The sequence below is a fragment of the Harpia harpyja genome, chromosome 10 (genome assembly GCF_026419915.1).
Source record: "Harpia harpyja isolate bHarHar1 chromosome 10, bHarHar1 primary haplotype, whole genome shotgun sequence".
NCBI classification, from domain to species: Eukaryota; Metazoa; Chordata; class Aves; order Accipitriformes; family Accipitridae; genus Harpia; species Harpia harpyja.
In genome coordinates, this window is record NC_068949.1 from 22,361,700 (window position 1) to 22,382,730 (window position 21,031).

The 21,031-nt window shown below is 41.3% G+C and overlaps 1 protein-coding gene across 6 annotated transcripts; it reads left to right on the plus strand.

Moving 5' to 3' along the window:
* Positions 1-48: 48 nt before the first annotated feature.
* Positions 49-19,809, plus strand: AP3M1 (adaptor related protein complex 3 subunit mu 1). Of its 6 annotated transcripts, none has more exons than XM_052799038.1 (10): positions 49-183; positions 7,438-7,667; positions 8,880-9,155; positions 9,874-10,045; positions 12,379-12,516; positions 14,489-14,574; positions 14,881-15,014; positions 15,694-15,901; positions 17,304-17,448; positions 18,767-19,809. In XM_052799038.1, exons 3-10 carry the CDS (start codon positions 8,883-8,885, stop codon positions 18,865-18,867), a joined length of 1,257 nt encoding a protein of 418 aa, XP_052654998.1. In that variant the 5' UTR covers positions 49-183; positions 7,438-7,667; positions 8,880-8,882; the 3' UTR covers positions 18,868-19,809. The 6 variants fall into 6 exon arrangements, with proteins under 6 accessions (XP_052654998.1, XP_052654996.1, XP_052654999.1 ...); XM_052799036.1 differs by having other exon boundaries at positions 53-183; positions 7,474-7,667; XM_052799039.1 differs by lacking the exon at positions 7,438-7,667 and having other exon boundaries at positions 71-183.
* The last annotated feature ends 1,222 nt before the right edge of the window (positions 19,810-21,031 follow it).

Here is a 21,031-nt window from a genome sequence, read left to right on the forward strand (position 1 = left end):
GCGGGCGGCTGGCCGCGGCGGCGGGGCTGGCGGGGGGGGGCGCCCGTTGCTCGGCGCTCAGCGCAGGCAGCGCCCCGGCCGCCCGCGCCTCCGCCGGGGGGCGGCTCCGCGCGCGCTGCCGGGCCTCGCCGCCATCTTGGCCGCTCTCCCGGGAGCGGGACGGGCCGCACCGAGCCGGGGGAGGTACGTGGGGCGGGGGCCAGGGGCCCGGGCCGCTGAGGGAGGCCTCACGGGGAGGGGGAGGGCGCGGGGGCCTTGGTTTCCGTGTTCGGGGGGGAGCGGCGGTCGTCGCGGTGGGGCGGGCCTCGGCGGCGGCCGCGGGACGCCCGCCCGGCGGGAGCCGCCTGTCCCCGGCCCCGTACGCAGCCGCCGGCCGTTGTGGGTGGCTGGAGTCGGACCGGAGTGACATCCCTGTCAGCGGTGGTAGCGGGAGACTGCCCCGTGAACCCGAGCCCTCCCGTCTTACCTGCGTCCATTGCCGTTGTTCGGTGTCCATTTAAATAGAAAATTATTTCCGTGTTTGAATAAAAAACCCCTGTTTTTCTGGGCTCTGGTGCGTGTGCAGAACAGCACGGCTTGCGCTGGAGCCGAGGCCCGGCCGGCGGCGGCTGTCAGGGCTGCCGGCGTGCAGGGTCTCGGCGGGAGGTCGGGCGAGGAAGCGGCTGGCGTGCCTCCTGCTCTGGGCTCTCCTCGGACCGGTGTCCCAGTCCCAGGGGGATCCACGTAGGTTACTCTCTAAAATGATCAGCAGTGATGAGAAGGCAGGATTATACCCACGGCGGTCATTTAGTTTAGTTTTAAGGGGAGATGGCACAGGGCCTGCAGGAGGGATGAGGCAAAACCTGCAGCAGAGCCGGGGGGGGGGCTACAGGAGGAGTGGCACCCAGGTCACCCGAATCTTTCTTCAGCAGCATTGCTGCAAACATGGTGGTTATGGTCGTGCTGTACTTGCTTAATTAGTAAGGGGCCCTGTGAGTGTGGATTTGCATAATATGCGCTGGAAATTAATCCGTTACCATCCACCACTGTGCCTTGCACAATGGCTTCTGCCCTGTTCAGTACCTAACGGTAATTGAGTGGAGGTTGTGGCTTCTTTTGTTTCAGGCCTAACCTGCTTTGAAGTAGCAATGCATTTTTACCATCTTTTCAGTGTGATGAATGATTTGTACCCATTAGATGTTGATGAAACTGGAGGAATAGCTTCACCATTAAATGTAGCTGTTGTATAAACAACCAGGCAAAAAAATCATACTTGAATAATGAAAATTCGTGTTCATAGGAGGCAGACTACAGTATGGGAGAGGAAAACCTATTCTGCAAGAAAAGCACAAGCAAATTGAATTACTCTTGCAAGAGGTAAAATGATGGAAGCAACATTTTGCAAAAGAACTGACTAGACCAACTATGAGAATGATTCAGCTGGCAGTTCCCAGCAGGTTTGAATTGTACATAGCTTCTCATTTGTTTAAAAAAACCCCATCTGAATGGTATTTCACTGTAAATGTCTGGGACTTAATCTGTGGTGTGTTGGGTGCTAACTCAAAAACTCAAGCAAACCTGGTTTTGAGAAAAAAAAATATGGGACAAGCAGATTCTTTCCCATCTGTGTGCACATACCTGAAAACTCCTTGCAGATGGCAAATTAAACATTAAGACCACTCCACGCCCTCTAGTGCTTAATTTTACTGTCCTTGTCCAGAAATGAAATCTCCTGTTGTGCAAAATAGCTATGCACCAGCTAAGTCCCAGTTACTCTTTCAAACAAAGCTCTCCTTACAAGCAGTTCTGCATTAAGAATCTTAAATAGAAACCTTGTCGTGAGCATTCATGAAAGAGAAATTGAAGTCCTTGAGGTAGAGAGGTCTGAACAGCAGGTGACAAGTAGCAGCTGTACTTTGTGGCTGTAATAATGGGAAGAAACCAAATTAAACCTTTTTAAAATGTTAAGGTCCTTCCTCTTATTTCCCTTTTATTTTCCACCAACTTACACCTTCCCATATAGCTTTCAAAACTTAGTTAATACACAGAAAATAAGTGACCGTTTTTATGCTTATTTAACATAATGCATGAGAGGCTGCTTTTTAACAGGAACTTCGTAGAAGATTCTTTAAGGCTTCATATTCGAGAGCCTGATTTTATTCATATAGGATGGAAGAATTAAAAGTGTGCCTCTCTGCTCCCTTCTCATGGAAGAGAAAGGAGGTAAAAATGGTTATATGCCTTCTTTCTACTGTATGCATTTGGACTAGTTGTGGCGGAATGCACACACATTAGTAAGAGCTGTCAGTTACAGCAGGGTTTCAGTGATACTTGTTGGCTTTGATCTAGTATTTCAGTAGTGCATAGCTCTTTGGCACTGTGCTTGTCCTTTCTGGAACCTTGAGTGCCTCTTAAAATAGAGCCTGTGAAAAAGAGCAGTATAAAGCTGGTAGCACTGTCGCTCCGGCCTGTCAGACTTACTGGAGCAGTGAATTGGGAGAGCACAATGGAAAACATCTTCCCAAAGAACTACTGAGATGAGGCTTTTATATCCTGTGATTGAATCCTGCTGCCTTGGCCGTTCATAGTTCTCCATGGTTTGGCTGGAATATGAGCCTAATTATCAGTCTGTTCCTGAAAATCACGTTGACAGTAAGGGCCTGACAAGATATTCACCTTACCTGTGTCCATTTGGTCCTCTCTGTCTATTCAGTACTGCTTTCAGAGAGTGAATTTCTTCAGTCGTCCCTTAGTAGTCCTAAAGCAATGAATTTTTAATTGTTTTGGTGGGTTTTTTTTCCTAAGAAACTGTTGCTTTTTCAGCTTTTACAGTGAAGCTTTCTGTTCTTGCAGGTCCCAAAGGGAACTGCAGTTATTCAGGATCTAATATTGTTCTATTATTCAGGATCTAATATTGTTCTGTTGGCAAGAGATGGAACTATCTTGCCAGCAATTAGAAGTAAATTGAACAGAGGCACCATGCAAATGTATTGTTAGAAAGCTCATCAGTCAGTAGATGAAATGCTGCACAAATTCTTAAGCAGGCTGTGATTGTTATTGGTAAAAGCATGGAGGAAGTTGGAAATTTTGTTACGGATACCAAACACTGATTTAAGACAACTTCAGAGTATTCTTAAAGGACAACTTCCTTTTAAAAACAATTCTAGAAAGTTACTAACAGTGTTTTAAATGAGAGTAAAGATATATAAATGTATACTGAGCATCTGAGAAGCAAAGTGTTTAGTCTTTAATAGGGATGATCTTGCTGATAAAATATGCATCTGAGTAGTTGCACAGACACAAGCACTTCATGGTGTTAAATTAGAGTTGATTTGGTTATGGGAGTTTTGCTTGACTAACAGAGAGGGATACCAGGCAGTTCTTCAGAAGGGCTGCAAAAACATTTTTACTTTAATGTGCAGATACGTAAGCCATGGGCATCTTATAAGTACAAAGATTAATGACACTTGACCAGCAGCAGTAAGATATGCTAACAATGTTAGGAGCCTTACAAAAACTGTGAAATTACAGAACATTCACATTTTGGTAAGAACTGAGACTTCCAGGTGTATCAGTTTGAATCACAAGTTCTAATGTTGTGTCAGGTTGGTCTAGCCAGTTATACATATGTTCAGAGCTGCCATACATGGCTGTCTTGAAAATGTCATTCAAGTATTTAATAGAACTTCTCTTCATTAGGTTTGCTGTTTTAAGAGCCAGTGAATAGGGTTGGGGAGGTGGGGACGAAAGGTTGTCTAGTTTTGCCACATCTGTGGCACATCTGTGACACATCTTGAATTTATAGGAAAAAGCTAAACTATCGACCAGCTGGTTGTGACAAAAATACTAGCTTTAAAATAGAAATAGAACTGCCTATTTTAGCTTATTTGTTTCTCCAGATTACTTTAAGCATTTGACTACTTTCCATTTGCTTGTCACTAGAAGTTCATTTCCACAAATACATAACAGAGGCTCAGACAGTCCACCACCACTAATCCTTCCACCCTTCAGAGCAGCTACACCAAATGCAGGGAATGTGGAAGCTGTGGAATACTTTCCCAGTGATGGTCCCATTTTGAGCCGGTTTCAGTAATTATTGCTAGCTCTAAAGGGCATTGCAGAGGTCAGTGATAAATTCTTCATTTCCCAGTTTTCAGAGCTTTCACTGTAACTCAGCTTAGTGTTACGGAAAAGCAGCTGGTAACAGTATTTCTGCATTAATTGCATTTTAGAGTACTTAATTGTAGCTAAGGACAAGCATGTGCAATCAGTCTTTTTCCCATGCTCGCAGCCTCTCCCTCTTGCCAACGAGCTCCACTTTTGTCTTGTGAGCCTGCTGTGACTTCAGTCCAGATGTTTCTGTGCCAAGAGATTGAAAAAATAGTAACATTGCAAGATCCAGATTTAGTTAAAAGAAAAGATACAGACTTGGAAACAGCATATTGAAGGCGCCTTAGTTAAAATATTTAGTTCTTCTGTGAGGACTTCAAATTCTGGTAGGATGGAAATGACTGCAGAGAATCAAATGGAGTTTTGTGTGTCAGCAAGAATGGGAAGTCTGTGAAAAGAAGCTGCAAAACCTCTGCTGGGCTGCTTGTTGCTGCAGTGCCTGTGAGATGCCTTTCAGTCAGGCAGTAGTATGGAAGGCTGTCAGCCTGCTAAAAATGAACTTGAATGGCTTGCTCTGGACTAAAGATGCAAATAATAATAATCCATGTACATCTTCTGTCTGCTTCTTAGGTAGGCCTAAAAGCAGAGAGATGGGAGGCATATTTCTGAAATAGTTCTAGAAGCACACTTTCAGTATTTACATAGAGTGCTTTTATGCTGCCATCTCAAAGTGGTGTATGTGTACGCTGCTGCACAGGTACTCTCACGATTCTTAAATTTTGGTGGTGAGCTTTTGCTACTGTTTTTTTAAACTTACAAACTTTGATTCAAGACCTTTACCCTCAAAGTGCTGCAGCTCTTAATGTGCTTTGCTGTTTGGCCACAAGTATTAACTTGACCTGTTGGTGTGAGGAATCTTACTGTTACTAGATTGATTTTTTTATGTTCAGCATTATTTAATCTTTTTTTCTTTGCAAATCTAATGTTCTGATGAGACAGAAGAAGGTAGGGTACTGAGAAATGAATTCAGGGATGTCTACGTGCCTGAAATGAAATCTGGCACTCAAAAATAGAGTAGCAGAGAAATCTTCAATATTGGGAGCACTGTAAGTAATTTTTGTTAAATAATAGCTTACATAAGATATTTTTGTAGTAGCACTAGTTGTAAGATATCCAACATGAAATCCATGTTTAATTGGCTGGTGCCAATTGCTTGACACTGTGTGGGATAAATCAAATTACTTAGTTTTGTGTATAATAGACTGATGTCCCCACTGCTATAAGAGCTTCTTTATTCTAGTCAGCACGGGGAAGCGTACAAACTGAGCTGCCTGTTGACTGATAGGGCAGGGCTTGTGCCCATGGGTCTGCCTGCTCTATATTTAAGCTGCAAGGAGAGCGCTTCGATTTTCAAGAGCACTTCAAATTAGCAGCAAATTAGTCTACTGCTAAAACTTGTGAAGAAGGAAAGAGGGTTTTTGAAGCGAACTCTTACGCTAGAAGCAGAATAATTATATATCGTGGGAAATCCTGTAATCCCTATCATCCTACCCAGAAGATAGGGTAGGCAGCTAGGTGAGATTTTACTGCTGAGTTTCCACAGATACTGTAAAGCTGTAATCTGCCAAGTGTGGTCCCCTGGATCAGTTTGCTACTGCAGTTCACCAGGAGGCCACACAAACACTGGTATGAACACAGCTGGTACCTGGGCAGCTTGGGGCAGATGAGTAAATAGGGACAGTGGTCCAACGCTACCACCCTTTCTGGCTACCCATGCCCTCCCTTGATTGCATATCAGTCGTGGTCTAATGTCCTAAGTGGAACTTACTGCAAAAGAAGAGGCCCTGCTAACACAGCCATTTTGTGCGCCAGGAGCTTGCTGCAGGCACAGTAGAACGAAGTGGCTGTGTTTATGTAGCCATTATGTTGGCCTGCTGCACGGCTGTGCTTGTTAAAAGTATATTGTGGCAAATGCAGTAATTTCTGATCAATAGAATCTGTATGAGCGTTAACAGCAGGATAATTGCTAGGGCTTAAAAACACTGTCACAAGTATCTGATATACTTTGCCAGAGTATTGTCCAAAGCTGCCTACAGTCCAGCATAGCTTCTCCACAGTGGGCTGTAGATCAAGTCCTCTGGAAATGGAGCCTTAGCAGGGCTGCTTGTACTGAAACTCTCCTATGCAGCTTTGTGTGCATTTATGAGGAATTGGGTCTTATATTTATTAACAGATATGCTATTGTATCCATATTAAAATGTACAGAGAACTATTCTAAGCTTTATAGCTGATCACCTTCATATGTTTAGGCTGGCTTGGTGTGGAACAATACTGACATTCAGTGGTTGATTATACTTGCCACTACTGTGTGACTATCCAGGAGATTTTGGAGGGTTTTAATGTTCAGCACTGGCTAAATTCAGAACATGTTTAGTTGAACTGGATTAAAGCAACTGTGTCAAGGCTCTTTTATAAGAATGCTGTGCTCACAGTATTAAAATTGTCTGTTTTTTCAACAAACTAAATTGGAGATTAATTTGGTCCAGGAGAGATACAGTAGAAACATGTAATAATGCTTTGAAGCTTTGTTTCCTTTCCCACTCTTAAGCAAATTGGCAATCACAGTTTCCAAAATAACTTCCTTTTGTATACCATATTGGCTTAGTTGGATTTTTCTGTCTACGTTTTGACTATTGGTCTTTTTGTGTCTACCACCAAAGACAGTGTGCTCTTAGCAGGAGGTATCTAAGACCTGGCAAGGCCCCAGTGAAGATGAGCACATTGCTGTTATGCATGTGAAGGAGCAGCTGGAGTTCAGAATTTGAAAAGCTGGATCTTGGCTGCCTTCCCACATATGCTGACTTAGGTGGAGGGAAATAGCATGCTAACTACCTTCTGTAGTAGTCCTTTTTCACCTTCTCTTTCACCTTTGGAAGACATACTTTTGTATTGTCAAGATCCGCAGGGCCAGACCATTTTTCAGTGTTACAAGTGTGATGGGAGGTCAGCCTAGTACTCTGGGCAGTTTAGATTCAGACACAGCATCAAGAGTTCACTCTGGATGGAGCTAAGTGCTTATTCCAGTATTTTGGAATGAAGCTTAATAATGCAGTGTTTAGACTTCTTAAATCTCCGTGGGACTGGGCCATTTACATCTAGATGCTTCTGTGCGGTCTTCACATTTGTGTGCCAGAGTTAACATTAGCGAAGAAGCAAATTTTATCTGCGTTTTATGGCATGATCCTGGCCAAACATCCCAAGAGTAATGAAAACTATGATAGGTTTTATGGTAGATGTGTCTGGCTTCTCTTGGACATGCAGAGCTGATGGTGGTCTTCCTGTTTCAAGGTGTGGATGCCCAGTAACTGTTCGGTCTCTTTCCAGTCATGGATTCCTCCAAAGGCTAAATAAACTTCAACTGAGGATATCTCCATTGCTATCATCTGCCCATTTCCGCCACCTCCTCTGCGCCAGCTGTAGCGCTCTCTGGCAATGTAAAAACTTGCATCAGGAAGCTGATCAGACCAGAAACTCCTTTTTCTGGGTCAATTTATGGCTGGACCAGTTTCCTAATATAGGTAATTGCAGAACCACAGACCTGCTCAAATCAATACCAGGCAAAAGGAATGAATAGCCAGTGGCAGGGGCAGCTTCTTCGACTACAGAATGAATTTTTGCAGGATGTTAAGTACCAAGGTTAACTTCACCTTGATGAGCCAGTGCTTGGGTTACATTTTGTTTGTTTTCTAAGCCTGAGTTTAAACTTGGACCTTATTTTTGTCAGATGGTAATGCTGCAAGTCAGACAAAGCATTATATGTGTCTCATGTAAAGGCTAAAGAGATAAACTGAAGTCTAATAGCATTTGTCTCTTCTGTAAATGTGGAGCAAATGGTTTATTCACTTCATTTGAATCAACAACTTAGTTCACTTAGTATCTCATTGAAAGTTAAGAAATAGACTGGGAATTAGTTTTTAAAAAGGCAAATAAGCTTCTTGTCCCATGAATAAAATGAAGGATCAGTGGCTGAGGCATGTTATTTGTAAATCTTTAAAGATATAAGAAAAACCAGTTACTTTCCTTATCTGCAGTTCATACTCCCCTTTTTCATGAGTGAGTTTTTAAGTGTAAAACATTTTATGTAAACGTATTTCATGTGTCAAGCACATTTGAGGCAATTTTATTCATGAAATCAGTTTTAAACTCTTAGTTTTGTGTACTTTTAATGAATTACAACCCTTTATCCAAGTGCAGATTGGCATAGATCATAAGTAAAAGACTGATCAGCCAGCAAATAAACACTTTTCTAGTTCAGTAGCTGAAAGCTGACAAGCTAAAGAGCTGTATCTTTAAGATAGAGCAATTCTTAATTATGTGTATAAATATTACACAAATTCCATCATAGGAAAATTTATGTGTAAGTTACCCTTACATGTTGCCAAACATGTTTAAGTGAGTGCCAACTCATGAAAGTCAGCTTTTGTTTAAGAAATAAATTACAAATACCAAATAGAGACGAAAGTAGAAATCAAGGGTGCTAGCTTCTTGCTTACTTTGTGATATATGTTAGCGACTTAATCCACTGTGAAATATTTTGTGGTGGAACATTCCTCTAAATAAAGCAAATGCAATTTAAAAAAAAGCAGCAAAGCAGATCTTTTTTCTTAAATTCACAGTGCATGTTAACAAAGAGTGACCATTGTAAGAAAGGGAATCTGGGAGAAAAAACAGTGATGTCAATCCTTATATCCTTTTGTTCATTTTAACTTCTTTGAATGTGTTTCCAACAGAAAATGATCCACAGCCTGTTTCTTATAAACTGTTCTGGTGATATATTCTTGGAGAAGCACTGGAAGAGTGTTGTGAGCCAATCTGTGTGTGATTATTTCTTTGAAGCTCAGGAGAAAGCAATCGATGTTGAGAATGTGCCTCCTGTCATCTCAACGCCACATCACTACCTCATCAGCATCTATCGGGATAAAATCTTCTTTGTGTCTGTCATACAGACAGAAGTGCCACCACTCTTTGTAATTGAATTTCTGCACCGAGTAGCAGATACTTTCCAGGTCTGTCACCGTTAAATAATTCTAAAATTGAAATAATTCCAAGGGAATTTTTGTATAAACTTCTTTTAAAGGAAGGTAATAAACCCTCTTGTCAGTGACTTCCCCTTTGCAATTTCTAAGTCAAGCACTAGTTTATAGAGTACAAAGGAAAAGAAGGTGTATTTTGTGTATTCATTTGATTTATAGTTACCAGTGCACATGCACTAAAACCCAAATCACACTTTGTAAATGCTGTCTTTTTTCTGTAAGCTTTTGTACTGTTCATGTTATGTAGATGAAAAGCAGCATGCAGTCATGAAGCACTCTGTAGGGAGGAAAGAGCTGCGAAGCGTGAGTCAGTTTTCAACCCATTTCACAGATACTGTAAATAAAGGAACCTCTGTGAAGATTGAGCATTGCCAGAAGACAGTCTCCTTATTTTATGAGTCTTCTGGCTGAAGATGTGTTAATGTTCACAACTGGGAGAACCTTTAGCACATACATACTAGTAAACCAGATTACATCAATTTCACTGTTCACGCTGTCTTTATTTTTAATTAGATGATAAATGTAACCTTAACATATGATGCCACCAGACTACAGAAGTAGCTAGTCAATTTAGGCACTAGAATTCCTCGATATATTGGGGGGTTTCTGTAAGCAAAAAACCAAACAAACTTTTGCAAAGCAATTTAACAGGAATAAAAATCCTCTCCTTTGTAATCCCTGATTTGTTTAGGATTACTTCGGCGAATGTTCTGAGACTGCAATTAAGGACAATGTAGTTATTGTGTATGAACTTCTAGAAGAAATGTTAGACAATGGTTTTCCACTGGCAACAGAATCTAACATATTGAAGGAGCTGATTAAGCCTCCTACAATTTTGCGCTCCGTTGTCAACTCCATCACAGGTATGAAAATAAATAATTTTCAGTGGTGACTGGCTGCTTAAAAACAAAGGCCCATCATGCTTTATAGCTAAAAAATAATATCATATTGGTGTGAATCTGTAAGGTGAGGCCACTGTCCTGCCACTTCTCACAATTAAAAGTTGAATAAAAGCAACTTCCTCCTTATTTGCAGTTTATGCCTGGCCCTTTTGATATCCCCAGTAGCACTGTCTGGTCCAGCCACAGCTGCTGAAGTCCCTCAGGAATAGCAGTTCCCAGCACAGGGAGCACATAGTGGAGACAGGTGCTCTGGGATTGGTACAGAGCTAGTCCTAAGCTTTGAATAACTGAGTTGCATTGGAGAAGGTTATGCATTTTATAAGAAATCATTATAGAAAGGTATATAACAGATACCCAATAAATCTTTGCTGGCTAGGAAGAGATAACATGAAGGGAAGCAAATAGCCTGTCCTCAGCCTCCTCCCTGCCCCCACCACCATTAGCACCCATCAAGTTCGGAGCTGGTTTCTGGCTGTTGTAAATGGGTATGTCTCACACTGACAGAGCCAAATGTTTGTCAGCTGAGCTGGTGGAATCTGCTTGTCTGGCAAGCGGGTGCAAAGGAGGTACGCCATGAGGTGTCACATGGGTCAGAGATATGCGAGATGTTTGCCTGTACATTGTTGTGTTAGAGAAGGGTAGTAGGTGGGCCGCAGGGCCACACAGAGGTAGTGCTCAGAGGAGCGGGTCTTTGAGGTAGCACATGTGGTTTAATCTTTTGAGTATGAATCTCATCAGTTTTAACTTTGGTTTTTTGGGTTTGGTTTTTGTTTTTTTTTTAATGTGGTTTTGGATGGTAGTAGTTACGAAAAAAATCTATGACGTTACTGGACTAGATGCACCACTGTAGGGGGAATTAAGACTCCTGAAGCCAAGGGTTTCAGCATCAAATCCTCTTGTTTTATTTAAAGCCTTATTAGAATTCCCTAGGAGCCTAAAGCGCCTGCCCAGGCCAGCCTGCATCTTGTCTCTGTCAACAGCTCAGCGCTGAGGAGGTGGGAAACAGCAGCCTGAGAGCTCTTCCACCTGCCTGGTCTGGCAGCCCAGCCTGTGTAGCACTGCTGCATCCTGCAAAGCTGCTGAGGGACGCAAGGCACGGCCACAGCCACTGTTCCCCTTCAGAGATACAGTGGGAGTGAGAAAATGGTTGCAACTTGTCCCCCGTGTGTTATAGCACTGGGGTGGACTTTAGGGAGGGTTTTTTCTGTGTGAGCTATTTTACTAGCTCAAAAGAATGAAAACTTCTGTTTTCTGCCTTCTAGGAGAGGGCCTACCCAGCAGGTTGTGTAGAAATGCTAACCACTGGCTGCCAGCCTCTCAGCCAAGGCAGGACACACTACCACATTTGTTGTGCTAAAGGGCACAAGCAAGTGTGAGCTGTGGCCCTGTCCTGAGACCTACTTCTAGCAGAGGGAGATGTTTCTGCTATACTGGGATTCAAGATCAGTCACCTAAGCCCCAGAAGTGATAAGATTTTTTTTTTTTTTTTCCTTTTTAAAGAGTCATCAGTTTATGTTGTAACTAGGTAGCTCAGGAAGCCCTTTTCTCACACTGGGTGGTATGAAGAACTAGGAGCCGAGGGTGACAGCAAGGTAGGCAGGGGCAGAGGCATCACGGATAAGGAGCCCAGAATTTGAGCCAACAGGTCGGTCAGGATCAGATAAGGGGGTCATCTACAGTTCAGTGATAGCCAGGAAAATCCATCATGATGAGATAGGTCAAGCCAGAAAGTCAAGTCTATGGGCCAGGGTCTGGATCAATTTGGCATGTGGTCCAGTGTAGACGTGGCTGTCATGTTGCTGCAAGGTAGCTCAGATGGGTATCAAGGGTGAGAGCCTCAGCCTAACAGCTCCCAAGCGAAGGGGGAGACAGACCTCCCTAAGGCTTTTTCCAGGTCTGTCTTCATTACAATTCTTACTGGTAAATCAGCCCTGAAGGCAGCCAGCTAAAACTCTGAGGAGAAGAGGGAGATGTCCTTAAGGCCCTCACAAGAAGCTGTAATGCCTTGAATTGTAGTGATGAAATGCTTCACAGGATCTAGCCCCACATCTACTCCCACTCAAACCTCCTGCTGGCTTGAGCCTTGTATTTTGCTGTGCAAAATATAGTCTGAAAACCGTAAGTCTGGACACATACTAAAAGTGCATTCACGTCACCTAATGAATGAAATTTTAGTGGTCCAGGTTCTAGTCTGCAGTTCTTGGGGGCAAATCTTGCTTTGATTCTTAATTTTGGCAGTTGAAACGTTCCTCTAGTAATTAATTACTGATCTTGAGTTCCTTTTCATTTTTAAGGCAGTAGTAATGTGGGTGACACACTTCCCACTGGACAGTTGTCCAACATTCCTTGGCGCAGAGCAGGGGTAAAATACACAAACAACGAAGCCTATTTTGATGTCATTGAAGAAATTGATGCAATTATAGACAAATCAGGTAAGATGCCGTGCAAACTCATTTTTGTTTGTTGAATGTGTTTACATCTAGCTACTGATGTTTGTCTAACTGCTTTTTTGCATGTGTTTTATAGACATGAACCTATATCTTAAATAGAAATACACAATTTAAAATGACATGCCCAAATGTATTTCTTCAGTTTATCTTAAAATAGCAATATGCTCTAGGCTGCTTCAAGAACATCCACAAGAAATATTCTGTACTTAGATGTTTTCTGTTTGTATATTAATTATCTCTCAGAGATATAAATGGAAAAATAGTTGAAGTTTTAAATGTGATGAGAAAATTTTCTTCCATTGTTCCTGCCAACAATTTACTGTAGTCCTCATAGGCCCTCAAATGAGCAAGACAAAAGCTTTCATTAGCTTTCTTCTGACAGCAAGACAAAACTTGGTGCAAAATAGCTGGACAGTATTGTTTTCCTTATATATAAACTGGAGCCAGGTACTATGAAGCATAATAATACTCCTTTCTTTTCTGTAAATGAAACATGATATCTTCAAATAAAAAAATCTTTAATCTGAGATTTAACTCTGAGGAGGAATCTGATAACTTTTGTGTAAATGTTGGCAGTGCCAGGAAGTAGAAAAAACTGATGCAAAAAGAAAACTGCTATGCTGTGGACAGGAGCCTGCTGTTTTGGCCATTGGGGCCATCAGTTACTAAAACTGAAGACTGCATGACTCTATTTTGTGGTGGTACGGGACAGGGAGCAAATCTCTGATTTCATTCGGTGCTGCTGTTGTAGCAGTAGTCAATGTTGGTTTGGTTGCATACACCAGTTTGACAAACGCTTTGGCCACTGTTGAACTGGATAGTCATAAATAGCTATTGTGCAGCTCTTAGTCTCGGTGTCTTGAAACTAAAAGAAGGTAGCAATCACGGTCAGAACACCCTGATGGCTGTGTTACGCTCCTAGCTCAATAGGATTCCCAAGACTAGTATGAGTGCTTAGTCTGAGGAGTTATAATCAAGACCATATTTGTATTTCTGTATGTATTTCAAGCCCAATCAGTGTCCACTGAGCATTTAAAATTTCCTACTGAAGATCCACTGCAGCAGTCATAGCTACTCTTTTCTGCTCTGATCCCTTGGGGACTAGCAATGCAAGAATCTTTCTTCCTAACCTTCACTAGGACTAAGAAGTAGCTAAGGTTGCTCCCCTAGAATAGGGATGTTATCTTGTTTCATAGGGATATAGTTAACTGCTCTCATCTGAAACAGGATCCCTTCTTTTCAGGCAAAGTATTAACCTGCAGTTTCTCCTTCCCCTTGACTAGATCAACAATAGTTTCTACATATCTTCTAAAATAACCTTTGCTTGTAGGGCTAATTAGTCCAGAGTCCTGCTCATGCCTTTCTGTCTTTATAGGGCATTTAAGGAAATGAGCCATTCCTGGATAAGATTCTTGGTGTTCTTGCTTTGGGGTTTTTCAGCTATAGATTTATTTAACATCAAGATGAATATGTAATCCCACTGTTAAACAAGCCACGCTAGTGAAAGCCAAGGTTATCTGGAGCTTTATAGCACAAGCTTACTGTGTTTTGATGTTGACTGTTTTGATGTGCTTCACCTTCCCTGCACCACTATACAACTTGCTAGTTTTCTGGAGACAGGGGACAGGGATGAAAGAAAGGAAGATTCAGAGCTTGTATATTCTGAAACTCTTATTTGCTCATTGCTGGCAACCAGTTCAAGCACATCCAGTACAAGTCCTGTGTAACAGCTGGCACAAGTATAATTAGCTGATTTGGGACAAGCTGTTTGCTCTGGCTCATGTATGTTAGCAAGCTGCCCAGGCCACAGGTAACTGGAATGACCTTTCCTATCTGTGCTTGGCGTGTTCTTGACTGTTGTGCAAATGTCATCTGTGCCCTCTAGCTGCACTTCACAATGTTTGTTAGGCCCTTGATAATAATGTTAAGTATCTTTTTTTTTCCACCCCCACAGGTTCTACTGTCTTTGCAGAAATCCAAGGTGTTATTGATTCGTGTATTAAGCTCTCAGGAATGCCAGATCTCTCTCTTTCTTTCATGGTAAATTTAGCACATATGTAGGAATTTTAATTGCTCACAATTTATTTTTCTTAATGATCAGAGTATATGAATTTTAAGAGTGCAATCGCTGCTTCCTGTCTTACACATACGAAAAATAACCTAAGTTTTGCATCGTATTGTAGAAGGTCAGACCAGAAATCCATCTAGCTCAGAACCACGTCTTAGATAACGGCTTAGATAATGATACTTAGAGTCTAAGAAATAAGAATTCTGTAGAGTTCAGTAGCTAGTTCAAACTGCTGATACTTGATGAGATTTCATTTACCACTTTGCCACTACTTACAGAACCCACGGCTGCTGGATGACGTCAGCTTCCATCCATGTATTCGGTTCAAACGCTGGGAGTCTGAGAGAGTCCTTTCATTTATTCCTCCTGATGGGAATTTCAGATTGATCTCCTACCGTGTCAGTTCACAGAAGTATGTTTCTGTTTAGACACACTGGTTCTTCAGATACACCATCTACCACTTTCCATCTGAGTAACTGCAGATTTCTCCTTGTTATGGGGGGAATTTGCATTGTTGATAAAATGCATGTTCTCAGGTTTTTTCTCATCTGTTGCTCTGTCCCCTCTAAAACAAGAAAACAGTTTTCAGTTTGCTGCTGATACTCAGCAATCATTTTTCAGTGGGATAAACCACACATGACAGTAATATAGGGCTATTCATTCCTCGTAATCATTGTTGCTGCTAGATGCTTTGTGGCTAAGTCTCTGTATACATAGAGGACTCTGATCTTCATAAAAAAAATAAAGCAAAAAAGTCTAACCTGCAGATATTTGCAAACTAAGTCTGATTTGGCTGGTGACTGTTCTGAGTATTGGCTCAGGGATATTACTTAAAAAAAACCCAAACAGATGGAGGGAAAGAGATTAGGACAAATGATTTGGAAGAAAATATTTTTTTCCTGTAATTCTCTGCTAATAAAATCACTTAAGCAATGATGTTGAAGAGTTAAGTATCACTTTTCATTTCTGAAACAAACTGGTTCTAACTTGAATACCTGCCAGAAACACAAGAACTATTTATGAGAAAGAGCGTTATTTTCTCAAGCAGAGAAGTAGCCAGGATGCATTCAGCTACTGTCTTCTCTTTTCAGCTTGGTGGCAATTCCTGTATATGTGAAACACATGATCAGTTTTAAGGAAAATAGTTCTTCGGGAAGATTTGATGTTACCATTGGACCAAAACAGAATATGGGGAAAACAGTAGAAGGAGTTGTCATGACAGTTCACATGCCAAAGGCCGTACTTAATATGAACCTCACTGCTACACAAGGCAGCTATACATTTGACCCAGTTACTAAAGTAAGTCTTTAAGTTTTTATTTATTTAAATATCTAAGATGACATTAGAACAAGTCATACGTATTGCAGAGCACTGGAGCAGCGTTCCACACTTCACAAAAAACTTTCCCTTCAGCATATGTTTATGAATTAAAATCTTCTCTTTAAAATTTGCTTTTACAAACTTAGATACACACCACTTGTGACATGTGGTATTATCAGTCTCCTTTCGCTTCCCTTCTCTTCCCCTCTTTTCCCGTGCTCCTTCACCCCCCTAACATTTTTCTTTAGCGGATGCAGCAATATTTTGCTAGTGGTTTCAGCTATGGTATATTTTGTAATTTATGTTCTTTAAAACATACTTATCTGGAGAAAATGCAGTAGACTTGAAAATAGGTAGCCAGAAAAACAGGGAGCGGGAGATAATAAAAAAACGTCTTCCAAAAGATCTGCCTGAAGACACACAGGAAGGAAAGCAAAGGGTCTGAAAAACAGTATCTTGGGACTCCTGCTTTCTTGCCTCTGAGTTGGGGTTTGAGACCTAAAATTCCTAAAGCTCCTGAAGCTGTTTAGTACCCAGGAACCATTTTGCTGAAATGCAGTCTGAGCCAAACCATTCTGCTAGCTCTAACACCCTGCTCTGAGCTTTCTGCTGCCCTTGGAATATCTCAGTCAGCAATTGATTTGAATTGTAAGTGAAAGCTCTCCAAGTAACATTTTGTTTCAAAAAGAACAGACCTTGATCTTTTAAAAACAAAAACACTAACAAAAACACTTGAAGTCTCCTTTCCTCTCTGCAGATATAAATTATACTGTGTTTTTATCAAGAGTTGGGATAACTAGGTGGACTGTAATTGCAAAAATTTGTAGAAGTAGGGAGAACTGAGGTTTTTCTGCATTTATCAACAATTTTCAGTTTATGATATGAACAAAAAAAACCAACTTGTTGGGTGAGTAAAGGGCCAACTTGGTTCCATGTATCTTCTTTAAAGTGTAAGAATCAATGGGAAACAAGTGACCCTTAGAAAGTTACTCTAGCTTAAACATCTTCTTTTGCCAAGTGCCTTGCTCCTGTCTTCCTCATTCTCGTGTTCCTACGACCTTTGTGCTGGTTATTCTCCTTGCTTCCTGGATCTAGCTGTCCCACTCTGACAACAGGAACAATCACCATTACTAAGGGAGCAAGATGTATGAACTACGTAGACTAACTAAGGAATGCTGACAGGGCAAAAGAAATGCTGGGAAAGAAAGGACACCATACCTGCAGGAGCCCTAACCATGGCATCTCCCAGGCAGTGGGCTAATTGTCAGGGCTACCAGGCTACTTTCTGTACCCAGCCTGCAAACTAAAAGCTTGATATGAACTTGACCTTATAGGTTGTTTCCTAGAAAGCTACTGCTACTATTCTCTCTTTTCTGACAAGGTGTTAACATGGGATGTTGGCAAAATTACCCCTCAAAAGCTACCAAACCTGAAGGGCATAGTGAACCTGCAGTCTGGAGCCCCCAAGCCAGAGGAGAATCCAAGTTTAAACATCCAGTTTAAGATACAACAGCTTGCAATTTCAGGTGAGTGCGTAGGTGTTACGTGAAATTGGTACTGACGGAATGAGTAGCAGTAGGAAATGAAGTGGGAAGCTGTTTATCTTTTAATTGGAGATACTGCTCTGAAGTCAACTTGGTCCAAACCAGTAAATTCTGATTTACCTAAACTTGACAGTTACCCTTGCTGGAGGACTCCCTTGCTGGGAATTGTGAATTCCCAATTGTTTTGCTTAAGACTGAGAGAAGTGTACAGAAGAATGGATTTTTCTTTGTTGACTTCTGCATTAAACATGCTAATTTATCCTTTTAGTGAAGAGTGATGGATGATGATTTAGCATGCTGCTCTTGACTTGCCTTAGCCTTGTACCACTAAAGCCCTTTTTAGGGGTCAAAAAACTCAAAAACTCCATTAATTTTAAAGAATGCCCTTCCTATTCTTTCCTTCTGGAGCTGATTAGTTTTTCATCTTCAAAACAATCTACAAGTAAAATCAGAGTGAAGTCTATAGCGTTAAGTGCAAGAGTAAATTTAAGGCAAACAAGGCCTCAGTCTGCAAACACTTAAATCATGCGAGCTGTCCATGTGTAGAATGCTTCTGCAAGCAAGCTTTGCAGGATTAAGACCCTAACAGAGCGAAGACTCACATTTGGGAAGAAGGAGGATGACTGAAGGCAGTAGATGAGAATCGATGGTAGTGCATGTAGTACCCTTCTAGGTAGGTACAGCCTATGGTCCTTTTGCTTTCTAGACTACTTTGCTGGGTAAGTAACAGTTAGTTCTTGTATAGGAACAGAATCCTGCAGTTTCCTCTTAAACTTGCAACCCACTAGTTTAAATCTAGCAAAACATAAGTGGATCCAATGGCTGGATGCCAGAGATAAAAGACCTGTGAGAAAGCAGGGGACAACCTGAAATTGTTAGGTAATTAACAGCTACTGGCATTCCTCAATTAATAGCAGAGGGATTGCTGGTCCCTGCAATTATGATTTAGAGTGAAAAGAAGGCTAAAACTTGTCCTTTGCTTCAGCTACATTATTGGAAACGAGTGCAGTGTACAGGAGCTGTGGAAGATAAACTCATTTGTCCAGTAGTTCATCCCTTGGAAGGAGGATGTCGGCTCACTGAGAAGAACAGAAAAGAACTGTTGCCCTGCCAGGGCAGCTATGATGAGGTGACAAGAATGGTCTCTTCTGCTGTTTCAAACCAGATGAACTTGTGAAAGGAAGGAAAATAAGCTTCCTAACCAATCCTAATATGCTTCTAGAAAGCAGGACTTTTAAACAGACTGACATGATTTCTAGCATTCTGCTTTTAACTTTGTACTTGTTTTTGTCTTTTTCAGGACTGAAAGTGAATCGCCTAGACATGTATGGAGAAAAATACAAGCCTTTTAAAGGTGTCAAATATATTACAAAAGCAGGAAAATTCCAAGTCAGGACATGAGAAGATGCTCTACTTGCAAGAGGAAATTCCCCTTAAAAAAAACTTGACTGCTTAGTGACTTATGTTGCTATTAATTAGGTGCCAATTAATTAATAGACACTGATTAGTTTGGGATCAAAGCATTTGTGCACAGCAGCTCTTAAAATGAAAGCATAGCTTAGTCTTTCTTAATACAGCTTTAAAATAAGGTACTTTTTTTCTAATACACCTTCACTCTTTTTTTACTGAATTGTTGCGCTGGTGAGTAGTTTGATATAGGTGATCCACAAAATGTCTCAAACACTACACTGCCAGTTGGATACCAAAGCCCAGAGGCCAAGCACATCATGAAAGCCAGCCAGGCCACTGGAAGAGTCTTGTGGTGGCACGTTTTGCTGCTGCAGCTGCCTGCAAAGAAAGCTCAGCTATTCTCACAGCCAGCTGCAAACTGGTATTCCACAAAGCATCATGTAATCCCTTCAGAAATAGAAAGCAGCAGTGAGGGGCAGCGGTCCCACAGGGGCCTGGGACATAGCAAGTGTCACTCCTGAGAAAGAGCTGATGAAGAAAAAAGTAATTTCCTTGTTTACAAGAAATCGCCTTTCTTAAGAAGCATTTGCCTTAATCAGCTTTCATTTGTGCCATCTGCAGATGAGCTGATAAAAATAACATTCTGCATTAAATCTGGGAGGTGATTGTTGCTTCAGTAATCCACTTTCTTTCCACTCAATCTCATCATTGCCATCATGTTTTTTTAAGAATACAGTTGCAGAGAGTAAGATCTATTTTTTATGTGAAGCCTTTGCTTTGATTTAAATGTTCCACTTGTTCAAAGTGGATGCCACCAGATTTGTGCCATGTGTACATTGGAGCGTAGCTTTTTAGATAGCACAATAGAAGTGTCAAGTGTATTTAATGGTTGTGTGCTTTAATGTTATGAAATAAAGGGAACTCTACTGCAAATACATCCTCATGTGAAACGTTCACGCTATTGTAAACTACTCATGATGCTCTTAGGCAGGAGACATCTGATATACAATGAAACGATGACTATTTGCTACATCTTTACTAACCTTGATCACTGTGCAGCTATTTAAAATTTAGAAAGGGCATTTAGGACCATGGCAGGTTAGCTCACTTTCATTTTTTTTATTTTTAAATGGAGCAAAATTAATGTTTAGATTATGACATTTCAAAGACACAACAGTGATAATGCAAAGCTGAGTAAACTTTTCCTTATACACCAGCATAAACTTGTTATCTCTGTAACCCAATACGTGTCCCACAGTACCCATCAAGGTTTCAAACCATACATTTGGTCAGTACATGGTAGGCTGAGGAACCCAAGTTCAGAATTAAGGAAGGGTGAGATACTGGAGAATCTTTCTTTCCCTAACCTGTTTGGCTTGCAAATTGATGAATAGGTGCTACCTTCAGATGAAGAATAGGAACTTAAGTCATTCAGTAGTCAAAATTTCAAATAGTGGGACAAAAAATGATCCAAGTCTGGAAAAAGGAGGGGGAACCCATGGGAACACTGGCAGCAAGCCAGTAAGAAAAAAAATGAGCATATATTCTCTATTGGTAACTTTGGTAACGTCACTAGGGGAAACTTGGCCACTGACAACCATTTTGAATTTCTGAAATTACAGTAGATTAAGTGTAGATAAAACAGCACTTTTAAGAACCAGCACCTATAAGAAAGCCTTGTGTTTGGGTAGGCACAATACCAGGTATTAAAAGCTACCAACCTTATAGTCTACCTTTTCCAACTGGAGATACATCCATCAATTCATTACTCATGCTACCGTTCCGCTCCATGTTTCAGCAAATGACATCCTTCAGTTACAGTAATTTTACTAGAAGTCTTCTCTTCACATGTAACTGATAACATCCCAAGCTTAAGTCTGTGTAGCTAGAGCTGCTCTCTGCATTAGCAGCCTGGAAATGCTGCAAGATCTCCTTTCAGAACTGACACCGTTGCTGATACAGAACATAATGTAGTGTCAGAACTGGCTAGTCTTAACACCAGTGCTTCCCTTCAGCATGTTACAGAACAAGCCTTGCCAACCTTCTGTAACTTGGGCACCAGGGAAGCATGTACAAAGCTTCTGCCTCTGGAAGAGCTTTGATCCGTACTTCACAGCACACCACCAGAAGTCATTGTCAACAAGAATTACACTCA

What these genes read in the sequence shown, in the direction of transcription:
- AP3M1 (XM_052799038.1), top strand. Translation starts at nt 8,883, where the DNA reads ATGATCCACAGCCTGTTTCTTATAAACTGTTCTGGTGATATATTCTTG. An exon ending in GAGTAGCAGATACTTTCCAG is followed by an intron (nt 9,156 to 9,873) that starts GTCTGTCACCGT and finishes TGATTTGTTTAG; the next exon opens with GATTACTTCGGCGAATGTTC. An exon ending in CGTTGTCAACTCCATCACAG is followed by an intron (nt 10,046 to 12,378) that starts GTATGAAAATAA and finishes TTCATTTTTAAG; the next exon opens with GCAGTAGTAATGTGGGTGAC.